Source organism: Xyrauchen texanus, chromosome 20 (assembly GCF_025860055.1).
Source record: "Xyrauchen texanus isolate HMW12.3.18 chromosome 20, RBS_HiC_50CHRs, whole genome shotgun sequence".
In the NCBI taxonomy this organism is placed as follows: Eukaryota; Metazoa; Chordata; class Actinopteri; order Cypriniformes; family Catostomidae; genus Xyrauchen; species Xyrauchen texanus.
Window position 1 is genome coordinate 8,330,502 of NC_068295.1, and position 23,527 is coordinate 8,354,028.

Sequence of the window (23,527 nt, forward strand, 5' to 3'; positions counted from 1 at the left end):
TATATATATATATATATATATATATATATATATATATATATGTATATATATATATTAAAGATGACAAATATTACATTGTAATATATTTATTTATCTTGGAAATCCAATCACATTTTATATTATATAAAAACATTTATTTGTATTATTATTATATTTTTACAGAACGTTATATATTGTATATGAGCAATATTCAATCAATAAATATTTTCTGTTCTCAATTAATCTGTTCTGTGACATCTCACATGATCTGTTTTAAAAACACTAAAATAAGCAGCGAAGGGTCAAAAACAGATTGAACTTGATTGAATTATTAATCTTTTTTAAATGTAAATTTTAAATGAAATTTAACTTACTGCAGTGGAAAAAAATACTGGGAATATTTTGTTATGGGAATGATGAAACTATGGCTGTATTTCTGTTAAACAAACAATTAAAAAAAAAATTTTTTTTAAAAGGAAATCATCTGCAATTGCAGTACAGTGGAAAATTAGAATAATTTTTTAGGTGTCTCCAAAACAATGAAGACAACAATATATGTTCTGCACAATTACAAAATTTAAAAAAAAATATATATATATTTTTTTAAACTGTTGTAAAATCAGAAATTGACAATTATAAAAGACTGTAATTTTTCATCAACTGCCTTATACATCATTTTAAAAATAAAGTATAAATTTAAACACTGCAGCTCTAAATATGCCACATACTGAGCCAGAAATCAGATGAAATCATGGTAATGACATCTCAAAAAGAGTGTTTTCCTACAATAGATGGTCCTGATTTTTTGCCTGATGAGCACCTGAACATTTCCCATAAGAATCAAAGGAAAAGCACAAGAAACGCAATGTTTAGTTTCTAAGCAAAATGTTATTTTCTGCAAATAACCAAAATCAGAAGCACATGTGCTTAAAGTTCAGGAAACTCTGTCTCCAGATAACAGATCACCTATGGAATAAAGTGAACAAGGCAGAATTCCTCTGAGGACCCCTGAGTGTGGTTCACAGGAGGGGGATACGGGAGGGCTCCCAGAGCTTGCGGGCCAGCTGACTGCAGTGCTGAAGGATATATTCACTTGGGATCACACCCAGATGCACTGTCAGCAGTTCATAACATTTCACCACCTCATTCTGATGATTTTTGCTGTAATATCGCCGCAGTTTCCTATGACACCATCAGACAAAACAGACAGACATGAAAGACATCTGTTAAAGAAATTCAGCTGGTTTCATGTGTTACACTTTAAATAAGTAGAGCGACAAGTATATTTATATTGACTTAAAGGAATGTTCCAGATTCAGTACAAGTTAAACTCAATCGATAGCATTTGTGGCTTAATATTGATTACCTCTAAAGATAATTTCGACTCCTACCTCCTTTTCTTAAAGGGATAGTTCACCCCAAAATGAAAAATCTCTCATCATTTACTCACTCTCATGCCATCCTTGATGTGTATGATTTTTTTCTTCTGCTGACCAAAAAGAAAGATTTTTAGAAAAAATATCTCAGCTCTGTAGATCCGTACAGTGCAAGTGAATGGTTGCAAGAACTTTGAAGGTCCAAAAAGCATCTAAAGGCAGCATAAAAGCAATCCATATAACTCCAGTGGTTAAATCCATCTTCAGAAGCGATATGAAAGGTGTGGGTGAGAAACAGTTCAATATTTGAGTCCTTTTAACAATAAATATGTAGACCCACTGCAGTTTGCGTATCGTTCAAACCGTTCAACGGACGATGCCATCACCACAACCCTCCATCTGGCCCTCACCCACCTAGACAATAAGGACTCATACGTTCGAATGCTGTTCATAGATTTCAGCTCAGCATTCAACACAATCATTCCCCAGCACCTGATTGGAAAGCTGAACCTGCTGGGCCTGGACACCTCCCTCTGCAACTGGATCCTGGACTTCCTGACTGGGAGACCTCAGTCAGTCGGATCGGGAACAGCATCTCCACCACCACCACACTGAGCACTGGGGCCCCCAGGGCTGTGTGCTCAGTCCACTGCTGTTCACTTTGCTGACTCACGACTGTGCAGCAATGCACAGCTCGAATCACATCATCAAGTTACGCCGATGACCACGACCATGGTGGGTCTCATCAGCAAGAACAACGAGTCAGCATACAGAGAGGAGGTGCAGCGGCTGAACGAACTGGTGTAGAGCCAACAACCTGTCCCTGAATGTCGACAAAACAAAAGAGATGGTTGTTGACTTTAGGAGAGCACAAGGTGAACACACTCCGCTGAACATCGACGGCTCCTCTGTGGAGATCGTCAAGAGCACCAAATTCCTTGGTGTTCACCTGGCGGAGAACCTCACCTGGTCCCTCAACACCAGCTCTATCACCAAGAAAGCCCAGCAGCGTCTCTACTTTCTTCGAAGGCTGAGGAAAGCACATCTCCCAACCCCCATCCTCACTACATTCTATAGAGGGACTACTGAGAGCATCCTGAGCAGCTGCATCACTGCCTGGTTTGGGACTTGCACCGTTTCGGACCATAAAGCCCTGCAGAGGATAGTGAGGACAGCTGAGAAGATCATTGGGGTCTCTCTTCCCTCCATCAAAGACATTTACAAAAAACACTGTATCCATCAAAGCAACCAGCATTGTGGATGACCCCACACACCCCTCACACAAACTCTTTACCCTCCTCCCGTCTGGCAAGAGGTACCGAAGCATTCGGGCCCTCACGGCCAGACTGTGTAACAGCTTCTTCCCCCAAGCCATCAGACTTCTCAATACTCAGAGACTGGTTTGACACACACGTGTCCTGAGTTGCACTTTAATAACTGTCACTTTATAACTGTCTGCTACCTCAATAACTGCTATGTGCATAGAACATTATCTCATAGTATGTTATGTTGAGGACAATATTTGAGTCCTTTTAACAAGTTAGATCCAAGATGGCGGCGCGGTAGCACGCAGCGGCCACTCCGGATCCACAATGGTGCTATTTTTGTTAAAAAAGCCAGACTTTTGCAACACATGGACATCGGAGCAACCAGTGTTCGTGTCTACCATCGCCAGACACTACTCAAATATAAGACTCATGAAAAAACCAAGCTGCATGATGACCTGCAGGAGGCGCTACGCGTACTCGGCTTGCTGCGGAGACCAGGCCTCCAGCCCTCGGCGTCGCCTGACGCCGGTGGCCGAGGAGAGGAAGTCGTAGCGGTGTGCGAGAAAGCGGAAGTCGCGGAAAGAGGGCGGGGTCCATGCTAGGCTAAAAACAAACCCTAGCCGGCTGGCTCTCCCGTCTATCCTGCTCTCAAATGTTTGCTCCCTGGACAATAAACTGGCCTATATCCGACTCCAGCAGGCTACGCAGCGTGAGTTTAGAGACTGCTGCGTCTTTGTTTTCACGGAGACGTGGCTCAGCGACAGAGTTCCGGATGCCGCCATTCAGCTAGACGGGCTCACCTCGTTTCGTGCCGACAGAAATACAGCTCTCTCGCGGTAAGACTCGCGGTGGTGGCTTGTGTGTTTACATCAACACGGAATGGTGCAAGAACTCTATGCTAGTCTCTAGTTACTGTTCATCGCTGTTGGAGCTTGTGACTGTTAGATGCAGACCTTTTATCTACCACGGAATTCACCACTGTTTGCATAACCGGAGTTTACATTCCCCCAGCGCTAACGCTAAGGAAGCGCTCTGTGAACTGTATGGGGCTATGAGCTGAACTGCAGAACGCTCACCCCGACGGACTGTTTATTGTCGCCAGAGATTTCAACCATGCAAATCTCAAGACAGTGCTCCCTAAATTCCATCAGTATGTGGACTTTGCAACGAGAGGGGCTGAACGCGCTTGATCTTGTTTACACAAACATCCCAGGCGCTGCACCGGGCGGAGCCCCGCCCCCACCTCGGCTACTCAGACCACATCTCTGTTATGTTAATTTCAGCATACAGACCGCTCGTCAGACGCACAAAACCGCTTCAGAAGCAGGTGAAAACCTGGCCAGCAGGAGCCATCTCTGCTCTTCAGGACTGTTTTGAGTGTACTGACTGGCACATGTTCAGGGAGGCTGCAACATATGGCGATTCTACCAACTTGGAGGAATACACAGCATCAGTGACCAGCTACATCAGCAAGTGCATTGATGATGTCACTTTCTCAAGACCATCACCACACGCCCAACCAGAAGCCGTGGATGACTGCGGAGGTGCGCACGCTGCTGAGGTCCCGAGACTCCGCCTTCAGAGCAGGCGATAAGGCAGCCCTAAGAACAGCTAGGGCTAAACTGTCACGGGCAATCAGAGAGGCAAAGCGCGCACACGTCCAGAGAATCCACAGTCACTTCCAGGACAGCTGTGACACGCGGCGCATGTGGCAGGGCATCCAGGCCATCACCAACTACAGGACAACATCAGTTGCCTGTGACAAAGATGCCTCCCTTCCAGATGCTTAACGACTTCTACGCTCGGTTTGAAGTGCAGAACGACGTGATGGCGAGGAAGTCCACCCCTCCTCCCAACGACCAGGTGCTCTGTCTTACCACGGCAGATGTGAGGAAAACTCTACGTAGAGTCAACCCACGGAAGGCTGCTGGACCAGACAACATTCCTGGCAGAGTGCTCAGAGGATGTGCAGACCAGCTAGCAGATGTTCTTACCGACATCTTCAACATCTCTCTGAGCAGCGCCGTTGTTCCAACGTGCTTCAAGGCCACCACCATCATCCCCATGCCAAAGAAGTCTTCAGTGTCCTGCCTCAACGACTACCGTCCCGTCGCACTTACACCCATCATCATGAAGTGCTTCGAGAGGCTCGTCATGAGGCAGATTAAGACCCAGCTGCCCCCCTCACTAGACCCACTGCAGATATTACATTTTTAGAAACTGTCATCTTTTTGCACTACTGAGTACTGGTCGGCGCTGCACTGTCTATTGTCCTGTTCATTGTCAGTAATTTGTTGTACTGTCCTGTACTTTTTGCACATGTTTGCACGTGCACTTTATATAGGTATATATAGGTAGTTTATATAGGTATTTTATTTCGTTGTGTAGTCTCATGTGGTCCTATGTTGGTCCTTTGTTGTTTTTATGTAGCACCATGGTCCTGGAGGAACGTTGTCTCGTTTTGCTGTGTACTGTACTAACTGTATATGGTTGAAACGACAATAAAAACCACTTGATTGACTTGACTTGACTTGAAATATCCACTTTAATTTCCACATACTTCTTTTGTTTTTGGCGATTCACATTCTTTGTGCATATCGCCATCTACTAGGTAGGGAGGAGAATTTATAGTAAAAATGCACTTAATTGTTTCTCACCCACACCTGTCATATCGCTTCTGATTATATGGATTTAATTAGTAGAGTCATATGGATTCCTTTTATGATGCCTTTATGTGCTTTTTGGACCTTCAAAGTTCTGGTCACCATTCACTTTGTGCATTGTATAGACCTACAGAGCTAAATACATTTATAAGAAAGTCATACACAACTGGGATGGCATTAGGATGAGACATGATGAGAGAATTTTCATTTTTGGGTGAACTATCCCTTTAAAAATAAAGCAAAAATTTAGGTTACAGTGAGGCACTTACAACTGAAGTGAATGGGGCCAATATTTGGAGGGTTAAAAAGGCAGAAATTTGAAGAATAGTTAGCTTACAATTACTTACTTAACTTACATTAATTCTTCAGTTAAAACTCATGTATTATTTGTGTTGTAAAGTTGGTTAAATCATTGTTATAGGGTTTACGGTATTGTGTCATCATGGCAATGGAGTTGTAAAATTGGACACTTGAATTGGATACTAGAACATTACACAGAAAAGGTTAGTAAGTGATTTTAATCACACTAAAATCATGTTAACACACATATTGTTTACATCTTGTGGCTATAATTTTAAAAGTATTTGAATGTTTACAGATAGGCGCCATTCACTAACAAGGAGGGACGAGTTGAAATAAAGGTTTGTGGTAATTAACATTATGCCACAAACGTTGCAGATTGAGCTTAACTTGTATTGGATATTCCTATATGTGGCAGGGGGTGGGTGGTCATATCTGAGGGACAGTGGTAAGGCTTGTCACCTGGGTTGTAATTACTTTAACACATGTCTCTCTCATTATAGTGATGATGAGGGAGACCTGAAAAGGCAAGCCAGAGCATCAGAGAGGGAGAGAGAGTGGCAGAGCACAATATCTAAAGAGTGTGCAATGCACCTGAAAGTTGTCAGAGTTCAATATCTAAAGAGTGTGAACCTGAGAAAAATATCTCTGACCTTGAACCGGTTTCGTTGTCTCCTGACTCCTCCATTGCCCACAAACTCAACGTTATCACAGTGGTGCCAAAAACCCGGCTTTGGAGGAGAATGCCGTTATGGAGTCCTCACTGCTGGGCGAAGTCTTCAAGACCCTCGCCAGCATCCAGCAAAATCAGCATCAGGCCCTCATGGAGATACGCTTGGAGCAGAAACAGCATTTCCAAGTCCTGCTCCAGGCACAAACAGAGGACCAGAAGGTGCTCCAGGGCCTGATCGCCAGAGAGGGGGCTGGCGCTGTGACCTCCATGGAGCCCAAACCAACTGTGACCTGATGAAGTTGGGGCCAGATGACCACCCGGAGGCATTTCTTTACTTATTTGAGAAAACCACAGAGGTAAGGAAGTGGCCTCCTGACCAGTGGGTGGCCCGCCTATTGCCCTTACTCTTCGGGGAGGCCCAGCTAGTGGCACAGCAACTTCCTGCCACCAGCCTCCTTAATAACAGCCATCTGAAGAAGGCCAACCAGCAACGGTTTGGTCATAACCCGGAGCATAGTCGAAAGCTATTCAGATCCCTGAGCTTCAGGAAGCACGGCCGCCCATTCGCTTTTGCCCAACAGCTCTGGGACACCTGCCGGGAATGGTTGCTGGCATTGGGAACCCGCGGCACCGTAGAAGTCCTCAAAGGACTACATTTCAGTGTTTCCAGGAGGCAGTGTAGCAGTGTTTTCTTCTCCTTCTCCTCTCTCTCCACCCATATGTCTCAGGTTTCGCCCCTTCCTTCCCAAAGGAAATCCTCACTGATCAAGGCACACCGATCAAGGATCGATTCGCACCAGCATTTATCACCCAAAAAAAGATGGGTTGGTTGAATGATTTAATAAAACATGATTCATAAATTCGTACACGAAGACGCAAAAAATTGGGATAGGTGGCTCGAACCCCTGTCGTTTGCAGTATGAGAGGTCCCGCAAGCCTCCACTGGATTTTCCCCATTCAAGCTAATGTATGGGCATCTGCAGCGGGAAGTGCCCGACATCGTACGGGAAGCTTGGGAGGAAGGAACTTCGATTAGCAAAAATCTAATTCAATACGTTCTTGACCTTAGTGCAAAACTCCACACTTTGGTGCAGGTAACACAGGACAATTTGCTCCAAATTACTCGCTAAGTGGCAAGGACCCTTTGAGGTCACATGACGAGTTGGAGATCTCGATTACGAGGTTTGGCCGAAAGGATAGGGGAGGGGCATGTCAAATCTTCCACCTCAACCTCCTCAAATCATGGAGGGAGGCAGTGCCTGTAGCCTTGGCGACAGTAGTTCCAGAGAGGGCAGGGCTAGGGCCGGAGGTGACTCTCCAAATTCATTCACCACCTCTCACCATCGCAGCTTACAGACATTGCCCGGTAGTAAGCGGAATTTGCGGACGTGTTTTCACCCCTTCTCAGTCGCATGAACCTTGTAGAGCACCATATTGAGTGGTGGTTCGTAGCTGCCCCTATCACCTTCCTGAACACAAGAAAAAGGTTGTGCAGGAAGAATTAGAGGCAATACTTGAAATGGCCATAATCCAAGAGTCGCACAGCGACTGTGCCAGCCAGGTAGTTCTTGTACCGAAGAGTGATGGTCCAGTTCTGTGATGACTACTGGAAAGTAAACGCGGTATCCAAATTTGACGCTTATCCAATGATGCGAATGGAGTTACTCAATCAGTTGGGCGCAGCTCAAATTTACTCGACACTGGACTTAACAAAGGGTTATTGGTAGATCCCTTTAAATCAAATATCCTGAGAAAATATTTTTTTTTCCATACCGTTCGGGTGTCACCAATTTGTGATGCTTCCGTTCAGATTGTTTGGAGCCCCGGCTACGTTTCCACGCCTCATGGACATGATCCTCAGACTGCATGCAACATATGGCACCGTATATCTGGACGAGATTATAATTTATAGTAATGACTGGCTGTCATTAGTAATCTGAGGGCTGTCCTGAGGTTGCTGTGACAAGTGGCACCATGGCCAACCCAAAGATGTGCGCAATTGGGCGGGTGGACTTTCAGTATCTGGGGTTCTACTTGGGTCACGGGCAGGTGCATCCACAGGTTGATAAAACCTCAGCAAATCTCGACCTGCCCGATGCCCAAGACCAAAAAGGAGTGGTCATGCGTCTGTCTGCGGGAGAAGGAAAGTGGTAAGGCTCGTCACCTGGGTTGTAATTACTCTAAAACCTTTCTCTCATTATAGTGATGGCGGGAGGGAGACCTGAAAAGGCACGCCAAAGCATCAGAGTGGGAGGGTACGATATCTAATGAGTGTGAACCTGAGAAAAATAAACCCTAAATATGAACCTGTTTTGTTGTCTCCTGACTCCTCCATTGCCCATGAACTCAGTGTTATCACACTTTAATAAAGGCCCTAAATACAATCATCACTAGACATCAATCAATCTAACTCTGCATTTAATGTCACTGACATGCACATGCAACTTTAATAGAACTGACTTAAGGCAAATTAAAACAGAATTAAAAATGAATATCATACTTATAATAATCGGAGGCGAGCATTCCTATTGGAGCAAAGTCCTCTTGGAGGCTGGGTAGGTCTACCACTTCCAGTTTGTATCCCTGTCAAAACAAAAGTACTCCTGATTGTTTCTGAACAAATAGTTTTGTTATCAACATTAACAATGTAATTTTCACAAGATGCATTATTATAATGGTAAAAAACACATGTGGCCCACTTACCGTTTCATTTTCAAACCACAGAAAGTAACAGTAGAAATAATCTCCATCTCGGAGTGTGACAGTGGTGTAACCCTTGTGCAGGTACTGGCGAGCTATTGCCACAAAACCCCAAATCTGTTCAGAGATACATGATGAGACTAGTATTCGGTTGGTATCAGTAACTAATCACAAAAATCAAAAGAGGGATTACATTTCACACAAAGTGCAAGTAACAGGTGATTTCAAGACGCTTACATTTGATGAAGTATATAAAGATAGTCATGTTTTTGCATTGAAATGGGTTAAAAAGGGTGATCTTGTCAATTAAACAAGCTCTTATTTAAATTAAACAACAATTGTTGCCAAGATTCAAAATTATTCATAATAGAAAAACTAAAACAGTTCAAATCTACTGAAAAATAATCAAGGGATGTTTTGTACACTTGTGTGCTAAATGAACATGATGAAGATATTTAATCATTTTGTATACATAGTAACTACCAGTCAAAAGTTTTGAAACACTTGACTGAAATGTTTCTCATGATCTTAAAAATCTTTTGATCTGAAAGCGTATGCTTAAATGTTTGAAATTAGTTTTGTAGACAAAAATATAATTGTGTCACCATATTAATTTATTTCATTATAAAACAAAAATGTAATAATTTGTTTTTTTTTTTAATTGATGACTTAGACCAAATAATAAAGAAAAGCAGCCAATAAGTGCCCAACATAGATGGGAACTCCTTCAATACTGTTTAAAAAGCATCCCTGGGTGATACCTGGGAGAAAATGTCTTCAAATTCTAGGCAAAGGGTGACTACTTTGAAGAAGCTAAAATATAACACAGTTTTGATTTATTAACATAATTCCCATAGTTCCATTTATGTTATTCCATATTTTTGATGACTTTACTATTATTCTAAAATGTGAAAAAATAAATAATATTATAATAAAGAATGAGTTCGTATTACTCTAGCACCACTAGATTGATGTGTTTCAAAACTTTTGACAGATAGTGTATATTTTCACAAAAAAATATAAAATCTAGCAAGGGATTTTTTGGGAGTATTTTTGAGTGATGACATAAACAAATTATTAATTGATTCTTTGAAATAAACGGTTTCAACCAATTCATGGATAATGAATCAAACTTATCAAATCTTACACCATTTGTACAACTGAGTTTCAATCAAACATAAAAAATATAAATAAAGTGCATTCAGAAAGTGCACAAATTTTTTTCACATTTTGTTATGTGCGTACTCCAGGTAGGGAATGAGGTTTTGCCCCAAGTGAAGGAGTTCAAGTACCTGGGGGTCTTGTTCACGAGTGAGGGGACAATGGAGCGGGAGGTTGGCCGGAGAATCGGGGCAGCGGGGGCGGTATTGCACTCGCTCTATCGCACCGTTAGTCACGTAAAAGAGAGCTGAGCCGAAGGCAAAGCTCTCGATCTACCGGTCAATTTTTGTTCCTACCCTCACCTATGGTCATGAAGGTTGGGTCATGACCGAAAGAACTAGGTCACGCAGTACAAGCGGCCGAAATGGGCTTCCTCAGAAGGGTGGCGGGCTTCTCCCTTAGAGATAGGGTGAGGAGCTCAGTCATCCGTGAGGAGCTCGGAGTAGAGCCGCTGCTCCTTTGCGTTGAAAGGAGTCAGTTGAGGTGGTTTGGGCATCTGGTAAGGATGCCCCTGGCCAGCCTCCCTAGGGAGGTGTTTCAGGCACGTCCAGCTGGAAGGAGGCCTCGGGAAGACCCAGGACTAGGTGGAGAGATTACATCTCCACACTGGCCTGGGAACGCCTCGGGTCCCCCAGTCAGAGTTGGTTAATGTGGCTCGGGATAGGGAAGTTTGGGGCCCCTGCTGGAGCAGCTGCCCCCGCGACCCGACTTCGGATAAGCGGTTGAAGATGGATGGATGGATGGATGGATGGATGGATTTTGTTATGTTGCAGCCTTATTCTAAAATGCTATAAATATATATTTTTTTCACATCAATCTACACTCCATACCCCATAATGACAAAGCAAAAACCAGATTTTTGATAACTGCAAATTTATCAAAAAGAAAAAACTGAAAGACCACACTGACATAATCAGATCCTTAACTCAGTTCTTGGTTGAAGCACCCTTTGGCAGTGATTACAGCCTCAAGTACTTCTGGGTATGATGCAAAGTTTTGCACACATGGATTTGGGAATTTTCTGCCATTTTCTCTGCAGATCCTCTCAAGCTCTGTCAGGTTGGATGGGAACCGTTGTTGGACAGCCATTTCAGGTCTCTCCAGAGATGTTCGACTGGGTTCAAGTCCAGGCTCTGGCTGGGCCACTATGCCACACTTGCGCTGTCTTGGCTGTGTGCTTAGGGTCATTGTCCTGTTGGAAGGTGAATTTTTGGCCCAGTCTGAGGTCCAGAGTGCTCTGGACCAGGTTTTCATTAAGGATATCTCTTGAGTTGTTCTATGTTCAGCTTTCCTTCAACCCTGACCTGTCCCTAGTCTCTGCTACTGAAAAACACCCTGTGATGAGGAGGAGGGCGGGGCCGGGCTGTGAGTCCGCACGGACGGCCCCTAATCGGGCTAATCAGCCGAAGAGAGGGGATAAAGACAAGCCAGATGTGGCAGTTGGAGAGAGAGTGAACCACATGCAGCTGCCATGTGTGTGTGTGTGTGTTTGAGTCTTTTTGTTTCATTAAATATTACTTTGACTGTTCAGCTGGTTCCCACCTCCGCCTTGACCATTTGAACCGTGTTTCTCCCATCTCCACACATGATCTCTGGAGCTAAACAAGAGTGACCATCAGAAGAGTGATTAACCTCTCTTACCAAGGCCCTTCTCCCCCGATTGTTTGGGCAGAAGGCTTGCTCTAGAAAGCGTCCTAGTTGTTCCAAACTTCTTCCATTTAACAATTATGGAGGCCACTGTGCTCTTGGGACCCTATAATGCAGCCAACGTTTTTTGTAGCCTTCCTCGACACAATTCTGTCTCTGAGCTCTGCAGGCAGTTCCTTTGATCTCATGGCTTGGTTTTTGCTCTGATATGCATTTTCAGCTGTGAGACCTTACATAGACAGGTGTGTGCCTTTCCAAATCATGTCCAATCAATTAAATTTGCCACAGGTGGACTACAGTCATAGTGTAGAAACATCTCAAATATGATCCAGAGAAATGGGATGCACCTAAGCTAAATTTGTATCTGAATACTTATGTCAATGTGATATTTCAGTTTTTTCCTTTTAATAAATTTGCAATTAAGTTATCAAAAATCTGGTTTTTGCTTTGTCATTATGGGGTATGGAGTGCAGATTTATGTGAATTTTTTTTTTTAAAGCATTTTAACATAAGGCTGTGAAATAAATGAAGGGGTCTGAATACTTTCTGAATTCACTGTATCACTCAATATTAAATGATCACTCTTAATAATCTTATTCTCCAGTAAAATCATAATGAATACTATATACGGTCACATCAATATTTGCTATAACACCCAGTCCTTTTTCTGTATATTATATAAAGTATTGCCTATAAATAATATAGCAACAGTTCAAAAGAGAAGCTTAAGGATAACTAGATGTGAGTTAAATAGAAAAACATAGAATTGATTTTTAGCTGTAAACAAACACAACAGCACCTTGTTCTTTATGAAGTGTGCAAGAGGCCACTTTCCAAGCTCAGAGACAGTGCGATCAGTTATGTTTAGAGAGGGTGCGATCATATGACCATCTGAACGATCCACGTAAATAAAGTGGATAAGACCAGGAAACTCCTCCAGGTATGTGATAGCACTGTTAAAGTTCAAACTGAATGATCATCCTATAATAAAGTTATCAGTCTAATAAAACATAATTGAGGACAATGAAATGCATCTAAAGAAATAAATGAGGTTAGCTTGGATCCCATCTATATGCTAGCTGACAAAATTAACTTTTAGCCTTTAAAACATATAAAATACACTCTTTTGTCTTTTTTGGAAAACGAACAAAAATATTGATGACTCATTTGAACTAGCGCTTAAATATGTCCCATCCCAACCTATTTTTTCAATAGGAAATACATCAACAAAGGGGTGAAAAAACTGCACATCAAGCCATTTCATGGGGTCATTAAAAACAGGAAAAGAACATCAGACCACTACTGACGATGTCAAGTTGAAAATTTCCAGGCATTATATATCAATGAAGGATATGACACCATTGTGATGTTTCTTTTGCTTTTCACTAGCAGAAAATCCTTCCAGTCAATCAACTTCTCTCTGAAACAAATGTGAGAGGAGGAAAAAAGTGATTCCAGTGCTTAAACATAGTCAGAGAATAATATATTGTATGTTCATCCGTATAGTAGAAGTGTCCATTCATACATACTGGACCATGTTTAGAGCTCGTTCTTGCAGTTGAGGAGCCAACCGCTGACTGCTGCTCATGCACTGAGAGGCAAAACACTGTCTGTACACAACACACAACTGAGTCTTCATGTTATGACAGGAGGGCAGCAACCTACATCACAACGTAAGTTAACGTCAAGTTTTTGGCCTTGAGCACAGAGTTCTCAGAAACTAAGTTCAAACCCTGATTTACAGAATAGAGAGTGAGGGTTCACAGAACCGCTCACAGCTCATTAACAGCAATGGTAGTTTGGTATAATATAAAAAAAGCACTCACTCCCTTGTGACTCCAGATCCAGATCTGGTAAAAGCTTTGTTCTTAAAGTCTGTCCACACATTTTGAAGTTGGGAAGTCTGAACACAAACAAAATATTTTTTTTGATGTGACGTTATAATAGCTAGGTAAAGGAAACAAGAACTGGTTCCATTTCTTTTCAAAAATACCAGAACCAAATGATTTTCATGATATTTTGCTCTGTTTATGGTCCAATACTAAATAACTGAATCTAAAGCTCAACGGCAAATGATTGTGGTATTAATTGAACAAGACAGATAAAGATCGGGCAAATAAACAGTCAACACGTCTTTCTGTTGTGTTGTCCTTGCTGGTACACAACAACAAACATACAACATGGCCAATGCAGTCAAATTCACAAGCAAATGACTAAATCATTTATTTTTAATGAATCAGTCAAAAGGACTCAAATCAATATTGACCTCATGATTTATCAGCTTATGCGTACTTAAGGCTTGGGAGTCTTAAAATCACTGACTGGTTGTTTATATGACATTGTGTCCCTAAAAGTAACAGAATCGTGTATGGAATCGTAGCAGAACAAGAATCATTAAGTTTGTTAAGGAACCATAATTAAACTCCTTATGAGTCTCATCTTTTACTATAACACTTTATAAAGTGGATCCGACAATGAGGAAAGAGTAGGTGTGTGTGTGCAGTGATAAGGTTTACCTGGCACCCACTCACCTGAATGTCCATGCTGACCAAGTTTTTGATGAACTTGTCCAGTTTGACCCGGATGTCATGGACAGAGGACTGACCCCGCATGGCTGCGGTTACCTCCTGCCCCTCACGTAACCTGTTCTCCAGATTCACACATGCCTCCAGACAGCGGTAAACATACATCGCCACTTGAGTGTTGGGGATCTGTTGAAACACGTAAAAATACTTCTATTTTTGCTCAATTAATTATAAATCCCTTTAAACTTTGGTACTGGAATTTCTATTTGCAAATAACTGGTTACATTACCCATTTTCATATAAACATTAATAAGTTTGGTACATCCCCCTTTTACTGTAATGACAATATGCACTAGAGCTGGCATGGCCTTCACATGTTTGTGCAAAACCTGATTATACATGTTATCCCAGCATGATTTGATTTCAATGGAAGCAAGGAAATCCAAAAATGAATATTCACTCAACATTTACTCATCCCCATGCATCCCAGATGTGTATGACTTTCAAAAACAAAGAAACGAAGATTTTTAGATGAATATTTCAGCTATGTAGGTCCTCACAATGCAAGTGAATGGGTATAAAAATGTGTAAGCTCAAAAAAGCACAAAGTCAGCATAAAAATAATCCATAAGGCTCCAGTGGTTAAATCTATATCTTCAGAAGGTATATGATAGGTGTGGGTGAGAAACAGATAAATATTAAAGTCCTTTTTTACTATAAATTCTCCTCCCTGCCCAGTAGGTGGTGATATGCATGAAGAATGTGAATAACCAAAACAAAAGTAAAGAATGTTGAAGTGGAGATCGATAGTAAAAAGGACATAAATATTGGTCTGCTTCACATCCATACTAATCAAATCGCTTCAGAAGACATGGATTCAACCACTGAGGTTGTATCGACTATGTTTATGCTGCCTTTATGTGCTTTTGGAGCTTCAAAGTTTTGGTACCCATCCACTTGCATTGTATGGACCTACAGAGCTGAGATATTATTCTAAAAATAATAAAAGAAAGTCATACACATCTGGGATGGCATGAGGGTGAGTAAATGATGAGAGAATCTTCATTTTTGGGCAAACTATCCCTTTGACGTGGTCAATGTCATAATGTTTCGCATTTGAATAGAGTGTAGGCGGAAATTGCGGGGGGTCGGGGTGTCCCCTAAAATATCATTAAAATATGTGTATTGTAAATAATTTAATGATATATTCTTAAAATAATTGTTTAAGAAATAAAATAATACAAATGCAAACGGGGCAACAACAAAAAAACCCTTGGTGTCCCCTTCAAAAATTGCTCTTGAGAATTGTTATGTTTATTGTCCCCCCCAACATTTTGATGAAATTTTCGCCCCCGGAATAGAGACCTAGAAATAATTCATAAACTTAGATATTCCTCTGAATTTTGTTACAACTTATCTTTGTTTGAAAATTCTCAAAATCATAAAACTATTACCAGGTTTAAATGAAAAAAAAAAAAAAAAAAACTGTATAAACAAAATTGACAGAATAGATTTGTATTCATTTTATTCCAAGTAGTAACCTTTGATAAATATTTAGGTTATTGTTTCCCAAGAGATCCATGTCTAAAAAACTAGGGGTCTAGTATTTAGTATCCACAATATTAAAAAAGACTTTAACCTTGGTGAGTAGCACTAGTGTGATTCCAGGCCAGAGAGGCAGGCAGTACATGGAGTGAGGCATCATTGGAAAGAAGCCATCTTTATGTGTGGCTTCCAGGAAAACTCTTGATGGGGCCAAAGGGTCAGTGGTTGGAACTTCAAGAGTTTGCAGACTGTCCTCTGCCATCTAAATTTACAAGACCTTAGAAATGTGAGAAACTTCTCATCTATAAATACACATTTTATACAGTAAGAGTGATGTTCATAGAAACGCAATCATATCATGTGACTTTTAGTGCAACATGATTGCTTTGACATGCACAGGTGGCTCACCTGAATATCAGGATCTACAAACTGGATGATAGGAGGGCTGTCGCATCTTGGTTGGACTATGCATAAAAACACCAGAGGTTATTTAGAAAAATTCTCTCTTAAAGGGATAGTTCACCCAAAAATTGTAATTCTCTCATCATTTACTCACCCTCATGACCAGATGTGTATGACTTACTTTCTTCTGCTTAACACAAACAAAGATTTTTAGAAGAATATTTCAGCTCTGTAGGTCCTCGCAATGCATATGCAAAATGGGAAGCTCCAAAAAGCACATAAAGGCAGCATAAAAGTAATCCATATGACCCCAGTTGATAAATCTATTTCTTCAGAAGTTAAATGATAAGTGTGGGTGAAAAACAGATAAATATTTAAGTCCTTTTTTACAATAAATTATCCTCCGTACTCTGTATGTGGAGATATGTGAATTGCCAAAAACAAAATAATAATGTTAATGTGAAGATTGATTGTAAAAATAACTTATATATTGGTCTTTATCTCACCCACATTTATCAAATTGCTTTTGAAGCTATGGATTTAACCACTGAGGTCATATGGATTACATATATGATGCCTTTGTGTGCTTTTTGGAGCTTCAAAATGTAGGTACCAATTTACTTGAATTGTATGGATCTACAGAGCTGAAATATTCTTCTAAAAAACTTTATTTGTGTTCAGCAGAACAAAGAAAGTCATACAAATCTGGGATGGCATGAGGGTGAGAAAATGATGAGAGAATTTTCATTTTTGGGTGAACTATCCCTTTAACTTACAACTTTCAAGGGGTAGTTCAATCAAAACTGAAAATTCTGTTATCATTTACTTACCCTCATATTGTTTCAAACTTGTAAGGCTCTCTTTCTTCAGTGAAACACAAAAGACATTAGAATGAATGTTAGTGGCTGACCACTTCAGTTCCATACAATGAAAGTAAATGGTAACTGAAGCAGTCAGTCTCTAACATTCGGTACAACATCTCAGAGGAAAGAAAGTAATATGGCTTTGTAACAAAAAAGTAAATGTATCCCTTTAAAAGCAACACTAAAAAAATGTAATTACTAGTTGACTTCACTAATTGACTTGCACATCCCTAGTTTATATTATGATTAGCATTATTGTGTGTGACTGACTGCGGATTCACCTGATTCCCTGTCAGGTGGAGAGGGCTCTGGTGTGTAGAATACATCAGGAACTGAACTGTTCTCTAACTCCTTAACATACCAAAAGTACAGAAACAGAATATTGTTAGAGCACAATAAAAAATAATAAAAAAACACTGTGACTCCAAGCTGCAATTCAGCTATATTAGACCTCATGAGTCGTGTCATCTAGGTCAGTTTTGCTGGGATGGAGATCCTGCACAAGGATGATCAGGGCCAGAAGATCAGACATGGTCAGATTGCTTGCATTACGACTGCACAAAAAGTAATAAAGATTATATTATTTGAAGGCCTCTGTAGCAGCTACAGTACATCGTAATTCTTCCTTTACATACAAGTAGTGCATAAAAGTTAATGCTAAAAGTTTAAAATAGTTATTCTATGCAATCTAGCGCTCGTCTGGATTTTCAACATAGTCTCATGGGAATATTGCTTTTATTTTCTGCTAGCTATCCACAAGGATTAAATATTCAACTTTTAAGCATGTGATATACTGTATCCCACAATTATGATTACAGTGCAAATTCTGTACAGTTATGTCTCTGTACAAAGCCTCGTTTTTTGTGTTATATATGCTTTTTCAAGTGTCTGGTTAAGCAAATCTAAACAGAATTGGCTCATAAACTTGTGGGGTCCCCTTGCAACACAGGAACTACAGAAATGTCCCATATGCCAGTGTGCTTCCACCTGGAGTAGAAGGCAAGTAGTTTGGTGTGCACCAATATGAAAGCATGCAACACTTCCTCTCCTGCTCTCTCCACACTGCTGTTAATCTGCTGTACCAGTCGACGCTCTAGAAACTCGATACACTGCTCACACAGAGTGGGGTGGATCAACCTCTCCACAGCCTGAACAGTAACAGACAATTCTCCATGAGTTAACACAAACTGAAACTAGCATAAAGTTAACCCAGACAAAAAAGTGCACTTACCTCAACTAAAAAGCTCTGGTCCTGCTCTCGTAAGCGACTGTATGTTTCCAGAAGGCTGCGTAGTTTCTTCCACAACCGGTTTCTTTGCTCGGTGTCTTGTGGGCGCAATCTGACAAACAAATAAATGTAAAATGTATGAAGCTGTCTACACAAAATGTCATGTTTGAATGGTTTTGTTTGCTCAGGGAAAAGTTTAAAGGCATGGACAGATATAACAATTTTCAAGTTATGCTTGTTAAAGGTTATATGAAATGAAATGCAACGTGACTGTGGTTGCACTACTGTACTTTACAATACAGGGTACAAAGAACTAAAGTGCACTTCTCACTCTTTCCTCAAGAGGGCACCGCTGAGCGTCACCATCCCAAACAGGATTTCAGTGAGTTTCTTCATGACATGGATCTTTCTCTTCAAATCTTCCTCTGACTCATCTGAATCTCCATTCACAGCGATGTACAGACACTCCTCAAACTGCACGACAGACAGAAAGAGCGCCAACAGCGTGTTGGTTGCAGGGATATAAGAATGATTTGAATATTTGAAAAGAGGCAGATTATACACAAGCATTGGTTTGTGAAATGCACTAATAATCTAGATAATAATAGATAACAATTTTAGACTTGTAAAGAGTGGTCAAGACATAATATATTATTAAATATATCAAATGTACAAAAAAAAAATATCTATTTTTATTACGTTTACATTTTTTAGATATTATATTTTATTTAATTTTATTATATATATATATATATATATATATATATATATATATATATATATATATATATATATATATATTACAATAATGAATACTGTATATATTTTATAATATTAAATATATATATTTATAAGTATTCTAAAAAGAAAAAAAGGCTCAATCGATTTTATGCATATCTCCAAACTCAGGTCACTGCTCTCAAAACAATTGTAAAACTTTTATATAGTCCTAAACATATGTGCATGTTTCTTGATTTTTCTCATTTTCTCAAAACACTACATACACATTTCTATAATCCTAAACTCATGCTTTCAAAACAGGTAACACAGAAAACTATATTAAAGTCATATTCTCAAATGCACATGACAGGTTGCCAAATCACACAGCAAAGAAAATGCAATTTACTAAACTTTTCACAAAACTATCATGCCTCTGCTATCTATAAAAGGGGTCAAATATGAAAATTCAGAGCAAACAATCAATGAGGAAGAAGAAGAAGTGGTAAAATGGGTAAAGAAAGAGAAAATCTAAGGACAAAGTGATGAGAAAAGTGGAGTTTTTCTCAACTCTTTTAGGCGTGTGCATGGAAAGACTTCAGGAAACACCATATGGAGATGGTGTAATAATGGTGAACAGAAAGAGGACATCAGAGTGGAAGATTAGAGTAAAGAAGGCTCAAATGATCTTTGAGTCCCTCTAATTGATCGTAATGAATTATGGTCTCTCTAAGACACACATAGTGTTCGGCCTAATGTGAGCAGATCTACAGTGACTTCAATCTCAACAAAAAAGAAGAAGAGGGATGAATGGCATTGGAAGAGGAAGAGCAGGGACAACTAGAAATGTACAGAAATATTATGAAAACACATTGAAATAGTTCTTTACTGTGGATTTTTTTGATAAATGTGTTCTTTCTATAGTAGAGTTGTGTGTCTATAGCGGAACATGTTATGAATTTAATAGAGAACACATCTTTTGCTTTGATATTAGCATTTCATTTTAATAAACACATTATCAGAAAAGAATACATTGCTTCATTATGCAGAGAAATTTAATTGTTCTGAAAATTTGAGTCTGTTTCTAGGGCTGTGTGAATTGTTTCGAGAGCACTGATTAGTTTGAAGAAATCTATAAAATCGACTGAGAAAAACTGTAATTAAAGTTTTTAGGAATGTCTCTAAATTCAGGTCACTGTGCTCAATACAGTTAACACAGCCATCTGAACACTTTGTAATTGTCTTAAGCAGATTGTGCATTTTTCTTGATTTTCCTCATTTTCTCGAAACACTAATTACAAATTTCTCTGATCTAAAATTCATGCTTTTAAAACAGTTAACACAAACAGCTAAATTAAAGTCATACTCTCAAATGCACATGACAGGATGTCAAATGCCTTCATATTTATATCTGATGTGTTAGTAAAGCACACAGTAAAGAAAATGTAATTTACTACATTTTCACACAGCTGTCATGACTTTGCTATATATAAAATGGGTCAAATATCATAATTTAGAGCAAACAAACAATGAGGAAGAAGAAGAATACGAAGAGGAAGAACAACACGAAGAAGAGGTGCAAAATGAGAAGAGGTAGAGTTGGTAAAGGAAGAGAAAATAGGAGGAAGAGATGAGAAAAGGGGAAGGTTTTCTCAACTCTTTCAGGGGTGAGCATTGCATTGAAAGTGTTGAGGAAAGACCAAATGAAGATGGTGTAATGATGTAGAGTGGAGAGAAAGAGGACAGCAGGATGGAAGAGTAAAGGAGACACCGAAGAGGCTCAAATGATCTGACAGTTCCTCAAATTTAAAGTATCATATTATGAATCATGGTCACTCTGAGACACACAAAGTGTTCAGTGACTTCAATCCCCCATAAAAATAAAAAGAGGGAGAAATGACATTGCATGCCAGTCAATGAATGTCCACAATACTATACCATCTGTGCTTATAGTGCTGCCTTAGGTCCATACAATTTAGCAAGCCTGCTATTTATTTTTTTTGCAGTAAACTTCATCATCATCCTTCCAGAGGAGGAGCAGGAACAACTATACATTTAGAGGCATTTTATGAAAACAGATGGAAAAAGGTCTTTATTGTGGATCTTTAAGATGAATGTGTTATTTCAATCATAGAGTAGTGTGGCTATAGCTGAAAATGTTCTGAATTCAATAGAGAACACATCTATAGTTTTGATGTTAGTATTTAGTTTTAATAAATGCATTATCAGGAAAGAATATTTTACTTCATTATGCAGTGAAATTGAATTGTTTCGCAAAACCGAGTGTCTGTTTCGTCCGCTGTGTTATTGACGCGTACGTGTGTGTTTATCGTGCTTGATCAGATTATGCTTTAATTCTGCAGTAGATTACCTGATGCAAAACATAGACATGATTGTCTTCTGTCCTGAAAGATGTGTAATTGTCCCCGAGTCTATCCACCAAAGTGCTGCATGAGATGATGATGGGTGCAAAGAGAGTGTTGATGCTGTCTTCAAATGCAGGCAGCTGACAACAAAGCACTCACATGTTACTGAGATTATATATGGAACATATAATATAATTATGATAATTCCACAATAACAAACAATACATATGTATTACTCATTCAGGCATATTAACTTTTTATCCATCAAAAATGTCTATCCCTTTATTATAAACTGCTTTTATGGTTCTTTTTTTAAAGCCAAAGTGTATTAATATGGAGCATCTTTCTCACTCTTTGTCCTTCCTCCTGGGAAACTCCATATTGCTCCTGAATGCGCCGCTCGAACTCAGTGTCAGTCCAGTAGAACAGAACCTCTGCTCTGTCGTTGGCCACCAAGAGACACTTCATTTCAACTGAACACAAGTTCAGTTCATATTTACAGAATAGTTCAGATTAACTCTTAGTACATTAAATCAGGCCTCTGATTAACATTTTAATGCCAAAGTCAAAAAAATAAAAAAATAAATAACACAGGATTCATATTGAAATTTCTATCATTATTTATGAACCTGTCCTAAAAGATCCTAAAGGGAATTTTCTTAAAGGATTCCAACACAACACAAAACCTAAATGATTTAGTAAATGTGTTCCCAGTAGGACTATTATGATTCCTAATATGATAGGATAAAACATATAGGACATCTAAAGGAAGCACAATTTTTAAAAAGCAATTTCTGTCCAGCAGTAAGATATTATTTTAATACAACACATGTAATGTTCTAATAAAGTCGGCAACATATTAATGTAGGACTCTAGATTCAAACAGAACTCAAAAATCCTTGTAGGGTTGTCAGTTTCTCCAATGGGATCTTACTTGATTCTTAAGGATTCTTATTTGATCCCATAATGAATCTTTAGGATTGATTCTAAATTAAGATAGAAATTGCAATAGCAATCATCTGCATAATTGTTTTGGATTTTTGGTAAAAAAAAAAAAGTTTTTTTATTTAAATAAATAAACATATTTTCATGCAGCTCCACAAAGTTGGGCTTTTCATTCTGTCATGAGGAAATACATACAGGCAGAATAATCCTCCTCGTGTGCAAAGTTTAATAATCACAGTCTAACCTCATCTATCTACTCTGCACTGCAGCAGAACACCAGACCTCTCGGTTCCTCCAAGATGATGAAACTAAAAGCTGTGACATTTAATGTCACACAACAAGAACCATAAAGTTGAACCATAAAGTTAGTTGCAAACGTGAAATTATGCGCGAAACCTACTAACCTATTTAAGTTGTAACAAAGGTAACTTACTGTTTTAGCTGACCACTACTTGAAAATAAAAGTTTCATTGTGTCCGAATGTTAATCCAGTTCAAACTCGCAGAACAACAATCAGTTTGCCGTCAGCTGGAAACTGTAGCGCTGTACTTCCGCTGTACACTGTATCGCTAAGCGTGTCATGTGACCTGACAATCACCCGCGAGTTACTCGCGTCACGTCTGGAATTCAGACCATGTACAGTGGATCAGCAACGCATGACACAATTACTGCTCATTCGTATAGTAAACTCTGTGAATAAGGTCAGTTATTCTACTTATTAAGACATTAATTTTCTTTATTTCTTTATCTTTCTTTTTCTTTCTTTCTTTCTTTCTTTTCTTTCTTTCTTTCTTTCTTTCTTTTCTTTCTTTCTTTCTTTCTTTCAGACTTCAAAACTGGTACTTTTTTTCCGAATGTAAAATATAAAAATGTTGTGAATTGTTATGGATTGATTATTGTATTCTATTTTATTTACAGTTATTAATATGACAATTCTGTCATAATGAAAGCATAGTTGAACATAATTAATGTTTAGTGTTATACTTATTATCAAATTAAAAACATTGCGGCAGTGTTAATCTAAATTTGTGTTTAATAAGTATCTTTTTTGTGACTCCAATATAGGGTACAACAGGGCTAAATGGATAAAAGGGTAAAAGGTACATTTGATTTTAAACACTAAATAGCATAATTTTTAACACTTGTTTGTCACAATATATGGCAATAAT

General features: G+C 39.4%; 1 protein-coding gene across 4 annotated transcripts; it reads right to left on the minus strand.

Annotated features, from left to right (window-relative positions):
• Positions 1 to 26: 26 nt before the first annotated feature.
• On the minus strand, positions 27 to 22,912 carry LOC127661090 (BLOC-3 complex member HPS1-like). Of its 4 annotated transcripts, none has more exons than XM_052151652.1 (18): positions 22,792 to 22,912; positions 21,765 to 21,886; positions 21,419 to 21,553; positions 18,662 to 18,804; positions 18,334 to 18,442; positions 18,090 to 18,250; positions 17,554 to 17,656; positions 17,384 to 17,453; positions 16,246 to 16,301; positions 15,932 to 16,099; positions 14,299 to 14,478; positions 13,594 to 13,670; positions 13,297 to 13,377; positions 13,119 to 13,187; positions 12,567 to 12,708; positions 8,963 to 9,076; positions 8,760 to 8,842; positions 27 to 1,161 (listed from the first exon to the last, which is right to left on the minus strand). In XM_052151652.1, the coding sequence occupies exons 2-18, from the start codon at positions 21,879 to 21,881 to the stop codon at positions 999 to 1,001; spliced, it is 1,971 nt and encodes a 656-aa protein (XP_052007612.1). In that variant the 5' UTR covers positions 21,882 to 21,886; positions 22,792 to 22,912; the 3' UTR covers positions 27 to 998. The 4 variants fall into 4 exon arrangements, with proteins under 4 accessions (XP_052007612.1, XP_052007610.1, XP_052007611.1 ...); XM_052151650.1 differs by having other exon boundaries at positions 29 to 1,161; positions 13,297 to 13,428; XM_052151651.1 differs by lacking the exon at positions 22,792 to 22,912 and adding an exon at positions 22,603 to 22,740 and having other exon boundaries at positions 29 to 1,161; positions 13,297 to 13,428.
• Between the last annotated feature and the right edge of the window lie 615 nt (positions 22,913 to 23,527).